Source organism: Coturnix japonica, chromosome 27, assembly GCF_001577835.2.
Source record: "Coturnix japonica isolate 7356 chromosome 27, Coturnix japonica 2.1, whole genome shotgun sequence".
NCBI lineage: Eukaryota > Metazoa > Chordata > Aves > Galliformes > Phasianidae > Coturnix > Coturnix japonica.
The window spans coordinates 2015490-2027652 of NC_029542.1; the positions used below are offsets into that span (position 1 = coordinate 2015490).

At 48.8% G+C, this 12163-nt stretch overlaps 1 protein-coding gene across 15 annotated transcripts in view; it reads left to right on the top strand.

Annotated features, from left to right (window-relative positions):
• Positions 1–12163, top strand: part of TANC2 (tetratricopeptide repeat, ankyrin repeat and coiled-coil containing 2) — a 139617-nt gene that overhangs the window by 58313 nt on the left and 69141 nt on the right. For 11 of the 15 annotated variants that reach the window (XM_015885745.2, XM_015885744.2, XM_015885746.2 and 8 more), the window contains one exon: positions 5181–5291. The exons of the other annotated variants lie outside the window; for them this stretch is intronic. In XM_015885745.2, the coding sequence (XP_015741231.1) occupies positions 5181–5291 (111 nt within the window). The remainder of the gene's footprint in view (positions 1–5180; positions 5292–12163) is intronic. 15 annotated transcript variants of the gene reach the window in all.

Below are 12163 nucleotides of genomic sequence, written 5' to 3' on the forward strand. Positions count from 1 at the left end.
GTGGGGATGCAGCTCAGTGCCCACCGGGGCTGCTCCGGAGCAGGCAGATTCTGGCCGCCCACATCACACGCAGGCAGGTTGCATAAGGGGATGAGAATAACTCCACATTGTCTTCTAGTAAAGGGGATTTCTTTGTGGCACATACAGACTTGCTTTTGTCTTGTACTATATCTGTTAGAAGGCATTTGTGCGTGTATAAATAGGTTGCTGTGCTGAAATATGCCTGCTGATGTCTAGGTACCCAGCTCTGCTAGGCAGTAACCACCTTGACATTGCATATTTGATTGATTTATTGTAGAATCATAGAATGGTTTGTGTTGGAGGGGACCCTTGAGGTCATCTCGTTCCAACACCTCTGCTATAGGCAGGGACACATTTATATGCCCCTGTTTAAAGTTCTGCTTTCATGGTTGCATCAAGCATGCTTAGCATGCAGCTTGGATATTGCAGACACAAGGGCAGATGGGCTTCAAGGGGAAATAAGGATGAAATAAGGGTGACACCAGGATGCTGCACTGTGCACAGAGAGCAGCAGGGTGCAGGAGCTGCTGCTTTTAGGAGGTTCTGGTGTTGGCTCAGCATCCTGAGAGGTTCTGCATTGGATTTCAGTCTTTTCTATGTTGGTAAACACCAAGGTGAGGAGCTTCGTTTTGGGGATAGAGCGATCCCTGTGGCTGCTGCCAGCAAAGAAACATGGATCCAAAATAGTTGGCTATCAGCTGCACAGCTGTGTGTGCATTCCAATGGGATGACAGGCCTGACTTTATTACCCAAACCATCCGGTTCATTGATGCTCTGCTCCCAGCCTTGGCCCTACCATATCAGTGCAAATCTGGCTGTATAACTGGATGTATAACTTTGAGCACCCCCAGCCTGTTGTGAAATATTGAAGTAACATGTAATTAGTCCTGCTTTCTCACTTTGGTGTCTAGAGTGGATAATTCCCTTTGGTTGTTGTTCTTTGGACCCTTTGCAGGATGATTTTCACCCAGAGGGTGGTGACGCACTGGAACAGGTTGCCCAAGGAGGCTGTGGATGCCCCATCCCTGCAGGCATTCAAGGCCAGGCTGGATGTGGCTCTGGGCAGCCTGGGCTGCTGGTTGGTGACCCTGCACATAGCAGGGGGTTGGAGCTGGATGAGCATTGTGGTCCTTTTCAACCCAGGCCATTCTATGGTTCTGTGATGCAGCATCACACTGACTTGCCAGGTCCTTTATTTGTGTCAGCAGAGCTCAGTGTAAATGGAAAGAAGGGTTGTGCAAAAATCCAGAGGAACACACGCTCTGTGCAGGTCACCCTGCTGTTGGATGCAGTTGTGCTGCACGTGCCCTGAGATGAGTGAAGCTGTGTTCAGTTATTTGGATGTTTCCCACAGCCTGACCTGCTCAATGTGTGTGATGGAAACCTCAAATACTAAAGCATAAGTGCACTGCTGGGGCACTGCGGTGACACACAGCTTCAGAAGGAGGAAGGGAATATGTTTGGAGGACACACATCCCAAGGAAAGCAGGGAATCAGGTTTTCCTTTCTATGGTCCTCCTCAGCTCTGTCCTTCAGCAGCTTCTTACAGAGAAGAGGAAAATGTGTTTCCTTCAGTTCCAGTTCAGTTTGCTTCTGATTTCTCCCATTGAAACTGATGTGAAAATCCAAGCACTGTGCATCCACGGTTCAGCCTTTAGCTCAGGATGACGGACACGCCACCTTCCTCCAAACAGCAATTTAATGGCATTACCCTTCATTTGATCACAGGGACACGGAGCGCTTCGCTTCTTTCCTTGGAACAAAACACCCTTTGCTGTGGATCCGTGTCACCTTGGGCAGCTGTGCTCATTTTTAGCCTCCGAGCTGCTGCATTCAGGGGCTGAATGGCAGCACCGCATCTCAGTGAGTGCTGTGCTCTCATCTGTTTTAAACCTAACTTCGAACGAAGCCAAAAAGAAAACAGGGGAGGAGGGAGGTGAGGAACGTTTCTGCCTCAGCGCTGCTCCCGTTTTCTGCCATTCAGAGGATTCCGTGGGTTTTTGAGCAGAACGTGAGTGGGCTGAAAATGCTGACGGCGTGATCGCATCCCGGAATCCTGGGTCTTCATCCATTGTTTCTGTAGTTTAATAGGAGTTAGAAACAGCACTGGATATATAGGGATGTCTGCAGGCCTCTGTTTGGGAAGCTGAGGTGAGCGGCGCTGGCTTCATCCTCGTCTTTCCTCCTCTGAGTGCTGCAGGGAACACACACGGAATTTGTACTCAAAGCTGGTTCAGAAGATGCTGAGAAGTAGAATTTTAGATGGGAAATGACGTGGAGAACTGCTGCTGATGTCAGAGCCGACCTCCTGGGTTCGGATGCGAAGATGAAAGCACCGACCGCTCCTCCTGCAGTGTCAGTGCGTGAGATGCTGCTCCTCAAATCTGTTTTCCTTGTGGAGATGAAGACTTTTGTGGGTAGTCCACGTTGGAAATAAATTAATCAACAGGGAAAGGAGGATCCTGTCATAGAATCGTAGCATCTTTTGACTTGGAAGGGACCTTTGCAAGTCATCTTGTCCCACCCCCCTGCAATGAACAGGGACATCTACAGCTCCATCTGGTACTCGGAGTCTGGTCCAGCCTGACCTTCCTTCCTCCCCTTTCCCTTCTCCATAAAACAGAAGGATGTTACCCTGTAATTTCATTATTTTAAGTTAGGTTTTTTTAAAACCAGGCTGATCCATATGGTCCTTCCTAACCCGCCCTCCCCCCCCATATACCCCATATGTGATGCTATAGGGTATATGCACGGTCAGTTCCTTTTCTGAGTGCATTTTCATATAAGGAAAGCCTTTTTTTAATTAGAATGCAAACTCATCTATAAATTACATGATAGTGAGAGAGAATGCAGGAGAATTAGGGTGCTCAGCACAGTGCTAATGGAGACCAAAGAAATACAGGCATGCTGGTTTTGTTCTGTTTTTATTTGGTAGCTTCATTACAGATCCCTGCTTTTGTCCCAGGTCCATCTTTGGTTTTGTGTGCTGTTCACTTCACACCTCGCTGTTCTGGATGCTGGTTTCGGGTGATGCTGTGATGTTTGGTGGCCTTGTGAGCCTTGGGGGGAATTGCTGTGGAGGTTCTGCAGCAGCGAGGCCATTCCTTTGTGGTGCAGTGTTATGTGTGTCATTGGGTCCTTGGGAACAGAGCTGTCCTGCAGAGTGCACATGCAGTGTTGCCTGGATGTTGCCTGCCTTGACTTCAGCTGGGCTTTTGGTACCGTATCCCACAACATCCTGATAACTCAGCTGGGAAAGCATGGGGTAGGTGAGAGGCCAGCAAGGTGGGCTGAGAGCTGTCTGAGCTCAGAGGGCACATATCAGAACAGGCTGGGAGATGAGCTGCTGGAGAGGAGCTCTGCAGAGAAGGAACTGGGGGTCCTGGTGGGTGACAGGTTGTGCCCTGGTGGCCAAGAGGGCCAATGGGATCCTGGAGTGAGTTAAAGGGATCGTGGCCAGCAGGACAAGGGAGGTGATCCTCCCCCTCTGCTCTACCCTGGTCAGAACTCACCTGGAGTCCTGCATCCAGTTCTGGGCTCCCCAGTGCAAACCAAACAGGGATCCAGACCCATCTGGATGCTGACCTGTGCAGCCTGATGTAAGGGGGTCTGCTTGGGCAGGGGGTTGGACTCAGTGAAGGTCCCTTCCAGCCTCTGCAGTTCCATGACTGTGAAGGATCAGCCCCAGTGGGTGGAGATATGGAACACTGCAGGTCCCTTCTGTGAGCTCTGTTCAGGTTTCTGCTGTTTCGCAAGCACTGATGGTGTGATTTTGGTCATTAAGGTTTTGCTGTGCTTATGGGGAGGGTGGGGGGGTTCAGGATGTCAGCAGGCTCTTAGGGTTTGTACCTCAGCTGTAGCACAGAAGCTTTGGTGCCAACCCAGTTGTGATTATTAACATCTCCAGCTGTGAGAAGCACTTCTTTTCAGTGGAACATTGCTTGGCTGTCGCAGCAGAGGTCTGTGGCTCTGACGTGAGCCTGGAACAATGAAATAAGGACGTGCTATTCCAATTATAAAGATGTCTTCTAGTGAGGCTGCAGTAAGGCAGCTGTACCAAACCCCATTGGCAGAACTGCAGCTTCACATGGAATATCAGCATGTGGCTCTGAGCAGAACGTTGGATCCCAACAACTTTCAGGCCTTGGCAGCAATCCCCATGGTGCCAATGTGGTTATCTGGCACCTGGCTGTTATGCTTCTGCTGCAGGAGGTGCATGAGAGCAAAGCCCATCGTGAGGTTCAGCCCTGCTTTGGTGTTGAGGGTAGGAGGGCTGTGATGTGAGTGATGCACAGGAGGGCTGTCAGCAGCACAGGCAGGAGTTGGGAGAGCAGCTTTTCAAGTTGGCCTTTCACTTCAATGGGCAGTGAGAGCAGCTGGGAAGCGCGATGCCATCACCAGCACCCAGCTTACAGCCCGGTTCTGTTTCTCTGGTCTGGTAGAAATACCCATTGAAAAACTTGGTGCTAAAGGCATTTCAGAAATCATTGCTGCACTACCAGCATAAGGGGTACAGCGCTTTGTGACTGAATTTCAGAGCTCAGTTCAGTCCAGTGCTGTTGGTGCAGTGCTGGTGCACTTCACCTTTCCCAGCTCTTTTTTTTCATTCCTTTGAATAATTTCTGGGTTTGCAGGGATGAAATTGAAGCACTCGGGTCCTCTCCTTCTGAGCAGCACTGGTTTCCATCCCATCATCCACAGGCAGTGGATTTTCATTGCTCTGCAGAGGAAGCAATTAGTGAATACAGAATCTGTGGATTCATTTCAGTGTTTTGGAGTTAAATACCTGAAACCCCGTCAGGCTTTGCGTCCCTCTGTGCCATCTCAGCCCTTTACATGGCAGAGTGCAGTCCTGTTTGCTTCCTATAAAAGATGGGTTAAAGTGAGAAGGAAACAGGGAAGTGCTTGGGAGCATCAGGAGCTGCTGTGGCCCTGCATGCTCTGAAGGCAGCAGCCTGCAAGTTGCAATCAGAGCCATCTCCTTTGCAAAGAATGCAGATAATGCTTTTTTTTTTTTTTTCCAGCAGAAAAGAAAAAGAAAGGGGGTGGGGGGGGGTAACCTGATCTGAGTCTGACAGTGTCATTAAGTGCTTCCATCTGTTGCTTGCTGTTTCCCTTACTCATGAGCCCTCTCTCTCTCTCCCCCTCCTTCTCCTTAGCCCCTCTGAGGAAAGCAAAGTTTGTTGAGAGCCCTCGCATCCCTGAGTCCGAGCTCGGCTCACCAACACTTTCTTCAGCACAGAAACTGGACGTGGATGCGTACTGCCCTGGTAAGCTGCATGCAGAGGTGCTGCATTTGGAGAGGGACAGCAGCTGCAGCCAGGAGCAGCACTGCATGTAGTGCAGCTCTGTTATACGGTGCTGCCTGGGAGCTGCACAGCCCCGTCGCATTGAGTAGACAGCTCCATGCATTCATTTCTCACTGCTGCCCATTCACTCGTGCTGCAGGTGAGAGCTGCATGGCTGCTCCCCCGTGGGGCAGCATAGGAGATGAGGAATATTGATGATAGGAGGTGAAAGTGATCGGATAGGCTTGAAATTTCATTTTTAATGCTGGTTCATGGAATGAGAGCGCGTTTCAGAGCTATCATTGCTCACAGTGATGTGGACTTGTGCAGTGTTGTTGAGCCTACACCCAAAAATAGCACGGATGGTGAGAGCCTATGGGGTGTTTGTGGCTGGGGGAACTGTGTGAGCAGTGCTTGGGGTGCAGGCTTTCTTCAGCGTGATTTACTTGAGATGGGGTTCATAGATAACAACACAGTCTCTGTGCTTGGAGGTGCCTCCTCCAGGCCAGAGCTGCTATGAAAAGTGTTCTTCCTTTGTCAAGGATCATGTAATACTTAAACTGTTGCCCTCGCAGCCCTTTCTTCTTCCAACTGAATGTCTTCTCCTCCTGTCTCTGTAATTGTAAGTAATTATAACTTGTTACGATTGCACCTGCAGAGAATTAGAGTCGTAAATGTGGCTTAAAAGCAGAAATCCTGCATTCCCCACTCGTGGCATCTCTTTCAGGTGTGTCTCGTCCTTCTGCCCCAGCTCCATGTGCCCGTGTTTTGGGGATGGGCATCCTCCCAACGCACACACAGCCCTGGGTGCTGATGGCGGCATTTCCTATTGTTATTTCTGTCTTTTTTTGCCTTTTGATCTCCTTCTCTTGCTGCCATTGGAGTGATGTTGAACGGGGTGTGGGATTTCCTCGTACCTTGAGATGTCCGTGAAGAAACATGAAGTGACATGAGGGAAAGAAGAAGGGAGAGGAAGAGGGCGAGTTGCCATAGGGAGTAATGCAGGGCATTGCTTATATGGTGGCATGGCTGAGAGAATGGTGAAAGGGATCATTTGAGGAAGGATTTCTCCTTCCATTCCATATAGTGGGGCGGCACCTCACAGTGCCATGGACAGTGAAGGCTGACCTGGGGTCTTCCCACTGCCATGTTGTTCATGGACTGGTAGGAAGGCTGGGAATGATCAAACCAACTGTGGCCTGACAAATGCTGTTACTGGGAGCTCTGCATCTGGCCCAGTGTTCTCCAGCCCGCTGACCTGGAGGGAATGGGAAATCGTTGCAATCAGCCCTAATTGCAGCAGTTGTGGCCATTCCCTGCCTGGTTGCTATGGGAGCCATCGATGTCTCTCAGGCTCCACTTGGGAGGATAGCACTGTTTTCTCTTGTGCTTTGTGGTAGGAAGAGCCTCGAAGTAAACCAGGCTGGGGTTCTGCCATGAGGGCATGCATAGAGGTCACGGATCCATTGAGGATGAAGAAAGGCTTTAGGATCACCAGGTCCAACCATCAGCCCTTGCTCACTGCATCCCTCCAGCATCCCATAGGAGCATCAGGTTGGGATCGGCTGCAGACCACTCACCATTGTGTGCCAGGTGGCTTCTATGGCAGTTTTGGCCTGGAGGTGCAAATTGGGGTTTGTGGGATGAGCCCTGTACTTGGTGCTCAGCTGTGGCCTTGCTAATGGGCAAAGACAAGGTCACGCTTCGCTTTCAGATTTCCTGGTGGGAACATAAGGATGCTGAAGAAGCAAAAGGAAAGGGCAGTGGTGGTAGGTAGGGCTCTTGGTCATCCAATTAATGATCCTTTTTTCCTCCCAACTTGGATATTTCATAGAACCATTGAATGGTTTGGGTAGGAATGGACCTTGAAGGTCATCTGCTTCCAACCCCCTGCTGTAGGCAGAGACACCTTCCTGTGCACCAGGTTGCTCAAAGATGTATTTATTCCCAAATACTTTAGACTAAGTGGTCAATAATTCGACTTCGGTTGTCATTTCGGATATGGATTTTGGGGCAATATTAGTTTTGTTGCAAGTTTCTATGAGAGCAAGAAGTGAATGTTGGTTTTACTAGCTCTAAAGATAAGTTCATTTCTGGATCACTGCTCCGTTCTTTTATAAGCTTGGTTCCCATGTCCTAATGGTTGAATCAATCCAATGGGTTTTTTTCCCCCTTAACCAAAAGGCACTTGAACTTGAACAGGGATGCTATGGAGAGCTTCTCATCAGTGAAAATATGTGGTGCTCTGAAAGCTTCACTGCTGCTCTCTTACCAGTTGCCTTGACTTCCTATCACTCTTCAGTACTGCAAAACAGGGGCTTCTTTATTCTTTTCCAGTGGGTATATTGTTCCCAGCGCTGTAATTTGTTTTGATTGTCAGTATTCTGCCCATCCTGTCTGTTCCTTTCTCTTGGTCAGCACAGCTGCATTCTTACACTGGAGGCAGGAGGTGGCTTTGGGGTGACATTTAGATATCAATCTCACTGATGGTGTAACTGCTGATCACTGGGAAAATAATGACTTGGAACCCAACCATGGCAGTGTTGGCCAGATGCTGACTGGAAAAGATGGACAGCTTACAGCCTTGCTGGGCAGCATCCGTGATACTGACGTATCTTCCAGAGGTCTGCAGCTTATTGCACACTCCAGAATTGCTGTTTGGGCCTGAAATTGAAGCCAGTTTCCCAAGCTTACTGCTGGATTCTCCACTCTGTTTCCCAGCCCAAAGAGATGTGAGATGTGGGGTTACCTGCCTGGCTGTCCTGTCTGCTTACCTCACTAAATTAACCTGGGTAACAACATAGGTGTAAACAGGAGGGTAAATCCAAGTGCTCAAGTGCAAAGGGTTTTTTCAAACCCAAAGCATGACATATGTTGGATTGGATTTTCTGGTAGCGTTGATGTTGCTTTTGATGTGTGTCTGTGGCTCAGTTGGTTCCTGACTAACAAGTGACTTCCTTCTGGCAGTCTGCTGGGAAGCAGCTTTGGTTTGTGCTGGAAAGGAGAATTTCTCTTGAATTTCTCCATAGAACAAATGCTGTGCAACTCAGGTGAGGTTTGGAACTGGTCTTGCAGGGAGGGAGAAGAGCAGGTTGTTAGAGAAGCACCTGGGTAGAGCAGCATGCTTCCAACCCCAGAGCCATGGGGTGGCCCTGAGCCGCTGCTTGAGCTCCATGGTGTTCATCCTCTCTACTTTTGGCAGCTTGAGGTCACAGCTGAGGAGTAACATGGTTCTATAGGGCTGATTTCAGAGCAGTGCATCCAATGTAGCCTTCATCCCTCACTGGAGAAGTTTTCTCTTCTTGATATGAGCAAAGAGTAAAGAAAAAGCCGCCCCGTTAATTCCGAGATGAAGGAAATATGCAGAAATGGTCAAGGGCATTTTCCAAATATAGCTCGAGTATATCCAGAATAATTTAAAGCAGATGTACATAATAATGGGACGGATTCAGGTCACATGTAAAGAGGGACGTCTTTGGATAAAACCCTACAGTTATGTAATGGGAGATCAAAATAATATATGGCACCATTTCTTGCAGTGCTGTATAGGGGCTCACTGTTGCAATGCAACTGCTCCATTCTCCCACTGTTCATTGAAGAATTCCTGATTTTCTCAGACAAATCAGTTTTATATTCAGGCACATTCTAGGTTGGGTGCCACTGAGCAAACTGTTACCCTCTTGTTGTAGTTCGACGCTCACTGGAATAGATTTCAGATGTAATTTCAGTTCCATTCAGGGTCTGGTTTTGGAAGTGAGAGCGTAACCATTGCAGTAAAGATATTCTATGGAGTAAAGGCAAACTGTTGGTTTCTCACAGAGGTGCCACCCTGTGTTGTAGATGGGGGAGATTTGGCAGTGGAAGCTGTTCAACAAGCCACAGGGTTGCAAAATATGTCATAGGGAAATCTCATTCTGCTTTAATAGGAATTTAAGGGGTTTAAAGAGAAACAGTATTTTACAATGATAACATTCAAAACAAGACAGTTGGAGTGCTTTACTGAGAAAAGCAAAACTAATACAGTGTGCTTAGGAAATTAGAGGTTTGATTCCTCAAGGAAATGTTGTGAAATTTGTGATCTGCTCCTGGAGGGAAGAAAACAAAACTGATCTGATGGGAAGCAGAACCCAATGCCCCTGCTTCTGCCTGCAACCCTTCTGGTGATCCCTGGCCATGTGTGCTGCTATCGCAGGGCCACTGTTGTGTCACTCATAGAAGCAGGGAGCATCTTGAGTTGGAAGGGACCCATGAGGATCATTGAGTCCAACTCATGGCTCAATGCCTACAAACCCAACTTGTGGGTTAGTAATTACTAATCCAGCTCCAATTCAAGGCTCGGTACCTACAGACCCAACTCTAATTCATGGCTGAGTGCATACAAACCCAAATCATGGCTCAATATCTACAAACCCAACTCCAGCTCATGGCTCTGTACCTACAAACCCAGCTCCAGTTCATGGCTAGGTACCTACAAACCCAACTTCAACTCATGGCCTGGTATCTACGAACCCAACTCCAATTCAAGGGTCAGTACCTACAAACCCAACTCTAGTTAATGGCTGAGTGCATACAAACCCAACTCATGGCTCAATATCTACAAACCCAACTCCAGCTCATGACTCTGTACCTGCAAACCCAACTCCAGCTTGTGTCTCAGTGCCTACAAACCCAACTCCAACTTGTAGCTCAGTGCCTACAAATCGAGCTCCAACTCACGGCTCCGTACCTACAAACCCAACTCCACCCAAAACCTTTTTGACTCAGTCAAGGTAACCTGAGCTAAATGCCATGTGGCAGAAGTGGAAGAACTGCAAATTACTTTTGGGGCATTGAGAAAACTCCCTTTTCCTTTGAACCTGGTTCCTGAGTGAGGCCAGGAGTGGCACTGAGCATTGTGGTCTGTCCTGGTGCCCTGCTCTGGAATCTTATTTTGCTACACATAAAGGTTTTCTTGGCAACCAGGAGACCAGCATAGTGCTGGTCCAGAGGTACTGGAGTTGCACCCTTCCACAGCACCCAGAATGTGCGTAGGTAAGTTGTTGGGATCCATAAAATTGCTCCCAGCAGCCCTAATTCAGGTAATTCTGCGGTGAATTGCAGAAGTGATCGGGCACAGCTGGTGTGTGTTCAGCTGTTGGAAAGGAAGGAAAATCAGAGGCATCCGTGTAGTCGGTGTGCTCTGCTTGTGATGCTCTCAGTTCCTGCACAAGCCATCTCACATCAGTGCTGGAGCTTGGATTTGCTTCTGTTGTGTAACGCAGCAGCTGCCTTTCTGTCCTGAAGATGAAGGGTTGGTTCTTCAGAAATGGGATCACCTCTTGCGTGTGGCCTTTTGGAAAGCGCTCATCTGCTTTCTGTTTTGAAGGTGCTTCTTATTGATGAAAAGGTCAGTCCGGAAGAATCTGAATGTCTTATTTTTGGGTCCATTTGTTCTGGCAGCACACAGCGAGGCAGCGTGCGTACATTTTTCTTCCCCAGAACCACACATGTGCTGCTCAGACAAATTACCTCTCCTTCATCTGAGCCCGACCTCTCCTGGTGCTGAGGGTATTAATAACAGATTGTTATTTATGTAATGGGAAACCAGCAGTTCCCTGCAGTGTGTTGGTGCTTCTTGCTGCCAGGTTTGTGCTCCTGGAACCCATTGCACTGAAGTGTGCATGAAATGCAGCCGCAGCGTTGCATTGTGCATGCTAGGCTGGAGAAGTGATGCCCACCTCATTGGAAGCGTTGGGTTGGTAATAAAACAGTGGATGCTTTGAGGCTGCCCTGGATGCTCTTGGGGGCTCTCTGTGCTTGTGGCCTGCACTGTGAGGATGGGATTAGGGCTACAGCCATGCCAGGCAGTTCTCACTTGTCTGTGCTGCTTCACCATCCTGCGCCATGAAGAGGAGAGAGCTGGGCAGGGGCTGGAGCACAGCTTTCCTGGGGAGCAGCTGGGGAACTGGGATCATTCAGTGTGGAAAAGGGGAAGCACAGGGGACACCCTCCTGCTCCCCAAGGAGGTTATAGCATGATGGGTTTGGTCTCCACTCCCAGTAACAGTGATAAGATGGGAGGAGATGGCCCACAGTTGCACCACGGCGGGTCCAGCTGGGTATTAGGAATGATTTCTTCTGCAGAGAGTGGTCAGGTGCTGACATGGTCTGCATGGGGGACAGGGAGTTCTGGTCTTTGGAGGTGTTCAGAACCATGGAGATGTGGCACTGAGGGATGTGGTTATGGGCATGGCGGGGTGGGTTGGACATGGGGTCTCAGATGGTCTCAGAGGTCATTTCCAACCTTTGTGGATCTGTAAGCTGGGCCAAGCTCAGAACTTCATTTTAGGGACAAAAGACAGTTTTGTGCCCCTGGGAGCAATTGTAGGGCTGGTATGGGCAGGGTTACACCCAGCCCCAAAGGGGTGAGACATGGCTTAGGTACAGGAACCCATACCGAGTGCTTCTCCCCATGCATCACTGCAGACATCACACTGCACAGTCGCCTATTTGCTAATTTTAGGCCAATGCAGAGATCTGGGATGCATTCTAAAAGTCCACTTTTATTACAAAAAAAAGCAGAGATAACCTTGGAAATCAAAGTCCCGTATCCTGCTCATTTTACATAAACGTATCTGTTCTGAATATGACTCCCTGGGATGGTAAATGCCCACAGCCCAAATGTGGGTGGTCAGCGGCTCAGGAAAATGGGGCCATCCATCTAAATTTGTCTCTGTCTTAAATCCATCCTGTTCACGTCGGTGCTGTTTAAAGCGGTACAATAGGGATTCAGTGACTTAGAAGACAGCTTCCATTCTCACGCTCCATAATCCACTTTCGCCGTGGTGAAGCTGCCATGTAAGCAATGCTCCCGGA